We start from the raw sequence: 6,000 nt of genomic DNA on the forward strand, positions 1-6,000 counted from the left end.
AAGTCGATTAGGTTAAATTACAAACAGAGGTACATTTGAAGTACACTGCCCCAATGCCAAATAAATAACAAACGCTCCAGCGTGCAACATCGCCGGGGCGCCTTTGGCACCGAGCGATGCCTCCTTGAAGCACGTGGAGACAAAATTGGGAGGGAGCGGTGCACAATTATTGATTGATTAATTCCATAATTAAAATAAATTAATATCTTAATTTTCTAATAGCAGACCAATACCACCACTGTTTCATCTGAATCTGTAACTTTTTGAAAATCAAGTAATTAATTGATTAATAAATAAAAATATCCTTTATAGCCAAATCACTTGTTCACTGTCATGGCCAAGTATCAGCTTCTGAGATCAAAAGGTGCCTGAGATATTGCCAGGTGGAGAAATAAATAAGTAATTAATAAATCGATAATAAATAAGTAATTAATTGATTAATCACAAAATATAAAAAAATCAGTTTTTGCCAAAGCACATCTTCTCTTTTGTCCCCAAATTTCAGCTTTCTAACTCAAACGATGGCTGAGATATCACCCGGACAAACAAGAAAAAGACGTCGTGCAGAGCACCATACTTGCAAAATGCACTCCCCTCTCCAAAGGTTGCCATGGATCCATCAAATTGTCCATTTCATTGATATTAAAATTGTCAATTTTAATCAAAACTCTGGTCAATCAGATGAAAACTGATTATTTTTCAGATTGAAATTGATGAATTTGGAAGTTTGACCTTGAACTGACCTTTGACCTTTTGACCTCAAATAATTGGTTTCCCAATTCAGTGAGGCAACATGCAAATCCTGTTCAAATTTCAAGTCAATCAGACAAAAAATGATTATTTTAGAAATTTGCCCTCAAAATCAATCGGCTTCTCAGTTGAGACTACCTCTACATATTGGTGAAGTTTCATGACGATCGGTTTAGAATTGTGACCTGTAGGTGATTGACGGACAGATAGACAGACAGAATAACAAAATCGACTGACCAATATGCTTGAAAAATCTTCGATTTTGCAAGTAACAGCCAAGAAAACAAACAGAGTAAAAACTGAGTACTCTCTTCCTTCGGCACCCGGTGATGACGTCATGTATCGCCTGGATATGGAATTGGGAAGGAGCAGTGTACAAAATAATATTCCCTATATTGTCTGATTTTATGTGTGCGATTCTCCACAGACTTCTCCATTCTCCCACAGCGCAACTCCCAAAAGTAGCAAAAAAAATTAGAAAAACGACCGCTATTCGATACATAAGGGATTTATACGTGGAGTGCGAGCACAGTCAATGCTCCGTTCACATCAATCACATTCGCTTTGGACGACCCTTGCTGTGAATCTCAATGGCTGGCACTAAATACCAAATAAAATTCTGTGAAAAGTTGTAACAGCTGAAAATTCAGTGAAAATATTTCCTGAAAATACTATCGTTGTTGAAAAACAAAATGTCGGAACCACATCCCTGTAACTTTTGAAAAACTATTTATTTATTTCTTAGCGGTGAAACTTCGTAAAAACACAGATGAGATTGCAAAAATTAATTATCAAAAGGTTTTTTTTATTTTTATTTTTACCTTGGTGCGTTTATGCCGATGTCCATACTGCCACGTCTGCATATTTAGACATCGTAATCAAGATTAATTATCCCACGCACTTTAAGCAATTGGTTTGCTTTTGCCGATCTGTTCATCAAAGTCAGCTTATGATTGAGGAGCAACTTGATTTCAATTGAATGTTATATATTTTGAACACGAATCGGAAAACAAACCTGCAGCTCAGCAATACTTTGGTTCTGAATCGGTCCCGATCGTGCATGCGCAGAGAAGAGTGATGATTTTTTTCTTACTCTGTCTGCCTTCCTGGCAGTCAAACAAAATTGAAAAACATTCCAAACAGGAAACTTACTGTTTTAAAGATGTCATAAAGGACACAAACAGACACAGATAATGAATGTGACGTGATGAATGGGGTGGTATAAAAAGACTGCATTAACAGATGTAAACTTCAGAAAAAAGTTTTTTTCTACAACCTTTAAAATCTATATTTAATTGCATACTTGAACACTGTAAAACAGAAATCGCCTGTCTTGCACTACTTGGACAAAACATTACGGCATTTTACGTCATCCCGACCAATCAAATATGCCGCTCGCAGACCCCCCCCCCCCCATGTCCTTGTTTCTCAAGACTCTGGAGGGTAAGGTGTTCTCTGAACTCGAGTTTAGTTTGAAGTAACACATGCTGTGGATCTCACTTTTCTTCCACATTTTTCCCAACTGTTTTTATTTTACTTTCATTTTACTCTTCCCCACATTTACGTGTCACCGTTATGGCAAAATACACCCTCAAGTGTAGGATTTTAGGAGCAGAGGCTTGAGGAAAATTGTTTTTTCTTTTACAAATGCAACTGCACAAACAAATGCTTATTTTCTGTTGAAAACACAAAATGGAATTTAGGCTTTTCTGGAAACAGAAAATGCACTTTTGGAAACCTTGAAAATAATTGGCTCTAATGATCAAATCTCTCAATGGTCAAAACATGTGTGTAAAGCATACCAAGCCTACCTACTCAGACATTACAATCCTGGAACACCAACATGCGACTCTCCCGTCCTTACCCAATTTTTTCTACCCCCATTAACCTGACCTGACCTGACCTAACCCAATCCATCCCTTCCTACTTGCAGGTCATTGTGTTTCCTCCCCTCTTCTCCTTTATCCTTTTAAATTCTGAAAGTCAAGCAAGGAAGCAACTCGTACCATTTTTGCAGTCACTTCACGGAACTTTGGGTGCCAGCTACGCCACAATAATGGTGCCACCTTTTTTTTTACCTCACTCAGCAGGGCATTTTCTAAGAAGGAATTTCCTCCCTGGTGTATGTCAACTTATGGGGATTGTCCTTCCTCTATCCTTTTTAAATGCTGAATATCAAGCAAGGAAGTAGCACATACCATTTCAAAAAAATCTTTGGGATGACTTGGCCATGGTTTGAACTGCCGACCTCCTAGCCTCAGAGCATAAGCTAACTATTACACCACCACATTGTACCCTTTTGTCACCTTCCTCTTTTATGAACCATGGTCTTTTACAGGAGAAACTAGAACATCACTCGGTAGAGCGCATACCTCCGCCAAGTTGAACAGTTTACATTTTGTATCTCACTGTTAGGCTAGATCTGGATCTGTTCTTGAACTAAAATCAAATCGGTTTCTCCTTGTCACCTACCCAACCCATCCACCTTGTTTTGTCACAAATCGTCCACAAGTGTAATTATTAATAAAGTTTTTGGCCCCATCTCTCAAAGGTGAAGAATTACTTAGAAATTAACAAATTCGGATATCCAGCAAAAATTGAATCAATTCGTCCTCGTCACACACCCAACCTGTCCACCAAGTTTCGTTCAAATCCGTCCATAACTTTTTGAGATATCGTGCTACATAATCGGTTTTAGCCCAATCTCTTAATTGTGAAGAATCACTAAAAAAAAATTATTGTATCTGGCTCTTCACAAAAATCTAATCATTTCAGCCTTGTCACACACTCAAACTCTCCACCAAATTCCATCTGAATCCATCCACAACTTTGAGATATCCTGTTCACAGACAGATAGGGGGGGGGAACATAACCTTCGGTGGCAGAGGTAACTAGAACGGCACTCGGTAGAGCGCATACCTCTGCCAGGCTGAACAATTTACGTTTTGTAGCCCACTGATGGTTGGATCTGCATCCGGATCTTCACCACTATCTCATTGGCTTGTTATTGTCACCTCCCGAACTCATTAACCAGGTTCCATCTGAATCCGTCCATAAATTTTGGAGATATCGTGATGTACAGCGTTTTTAGCTTGATCTCTCTATGGTGAAGAATCACTCAAAAAAACACTTGTTTCCAGATTCGGATCTTCACCAAAATCTAATCAATTCGTCCTTGTCACACACCCAACATGTCCCCCAAATTTCGTCCATATCTTTTTTGATGCCCTACTCACAAACAGGGGTGAAAACAACCTCCATCCACTTTCGATGGTGGAGGAAAAAGAAAAAGGATCTCCACTCCGAGCCTTAGATTTAATTTTAAAAAACGACAGCAAGAATATTACTTTGTCATCGGAGTGGATTACAGAGCAAATGGTTGTGTATTTGTCACAAAATTCGAACCCGATATTCTGTGCAGTGGTTTTATCGATGTGCTTCTTCTTTAGCAGTAACCTCGCTTCAGAATGGCGTCGTGAAGATTGAAAAGAAAGGACAAAGCCATGGCTGCGCATTCCCGCTCTTGCTGTTCCTTTTCCTCATGGTATTTTTGGTGGTTGTTTTAACTTACTGCCTGACTTGGACTACAAACCACTCAAAAATCTGTCACATGATGCAAGAACTTTACACAAGCTCTCTGCCCACGATGTCAAAATGCTGCGATTCATTGCAGAACTTTTTGATGGATTGTTTGTCTGTGGTTCAAAAACGTTTTATGTCATGAATCATTTTTATGTATATATTTTCTAAATACCCAAAGATATTCTTCATCAATGAATGTCATGTTCGATAGCTTTCGCAACAAGCCATGAGTGTTTAAATGGGACGTTTGAATGCAATACTTTACTTATCTTGGGTTTAAATGTGAAAGAGATCGGTAACATGTTTATTATACATGTTGGAGTAAATTAAGAGCAACGTGTATTGTATATACAATGTGTATTATGTATACATGGGTTAATGAAGACATGTGTGACATCATTTGACATTGTTTTTGAGGATCGATTGAGCAATAAACAAATTCCTTTTGTGCAAAACTTTATTTATTTATTTTAAGATCCTGACGTTTCTTACCAGTCATTGATGACCAGATAATTTTTTTTAAACGAGCATTTGTTTGGGCAAAGTTACAAAAACAACTTCAGGAAGTAGCACATAAAGATCATTTGAGGCCCATATTGTCGAAGAGCGTTTGATCAAAAATTGGCCCAACCGCTGATCTCCATTATACTGACCGGATAGCAAGTCAGGCGGGTGGGATGAAGTCACTGGATGCCATCTTGAAGCTCGCATGAAACTTGCAATGCACATGTTCTGACATTGTGTGAGCATTCATTCATCAGTAAAATCCCAGCTTGTGCGTCGATAAACTGCACAGCCAATTATGTGGATGTGGAAAGATATTCCATCTGTAAGTCCTTATTTTTGTTGTATTTCGAAAATAGAGTGGAATATAAGGTTAAAAAAAGTAAAATGCAACTTTGGCGTGTGTTGGTATGACCATCGAGCTCGGGCTGTCTTAAGAGCATTGTAGGCCTTGTGCTAAGCAATGCACTGGGGCCTCGACTCACCCAGCCATGGGAATAAAAATGTAAATGGTCAATAAAATTAAGCCTATAGATTGATTGTTACTTTCAACAAAATCAATGTTTAAACATAAAAAAAACATGCTGTCAAGTGAGGATTAACCAACACAAACTGTTGAACAATATAACATAAGCCTTGAAAAACACAAACATTTCAACATATAAATTATAATGGATTGGAACACTGTACAGATGGAGATGGTACAGTATGAATTATTTATTATTAATCAACACAAACATTTGCGAAATTTCTTTGCAGATTAATTGATTTATAATTGGCTTGAAGTCAATGGTCTTCAGGATGTCATTTTCCATGCATATGAGTGAAAGCCAGTTCAAACGCTGCTGCCCCATTGTGCTGTGAAGCTGATTCTTTGTAAGTTTAAATCTTTAAAATGAACGTTCCCCTGTACAGTTGGTCATCATCATACACATGAACACTCTGAGCAAACACCATCATGCACATGAAACACATGAACACTTAAAACAAAAGCAAACAGCAACACACAACCTCTCACCAATTAGGCAATTAAAATCCACAGCTGCAAGTCAGATTAAAAACATTATAACAATACAAGATTATTGCAGATTAACAACATTATAAGAAATAACATTTGTCAGACAGTTATGCACAAATTATTTAAATTATAATTATAATTTGAAA

At 37.8% G+C, this 6,000-nt stretch overlaps 1 protein-coding gene across 2 annotated transcripts in view; it reads left to right on the forward strand.

The window, feature by feature from the left end:
- The window catches only part of LRRC59 (leucine rich repeat containing 59), a 29,679-nt gene extending 24,892 nt beyond the window's left edge, over positions 1 to 4,787 (forward strand). Inside the window, exon 7 of one of the 2 annotated variants that reach the window (XM_085891340.1) lies at positions 4,200 to 4,787. In XM_085891340.1, the coding sequence (XP_085747466.1) occupies positions 4,200 to 4,474 (275 nt within the window). In that variant the 3' untranslated portion in view covers positions 4,475 to 4,787. The remainder of the gene's footprint in view (positions 1 to 4,199) is intronic. The other variant, XM_085891341.1, reaches the window with a different exon arrangement.
- Positions 4,788 to 6,000: the final 1,213 nt, after the last annotated feature.

This window comes from Eptatretus burgeri, chromosome 8 (assembly GCF_056783735.1).
Source record: "Eptatretus burgeri isolate ZD-2024b chromosome 8, Ebu_testis_v1, whole genome shotgun sequence".
Lineage (NCBI taxonomy): Eukaryota > Metazoa > Chordata > Myxini > Myxiniformes > Myxinidae > Eptatretus > Eptatretus burgeri.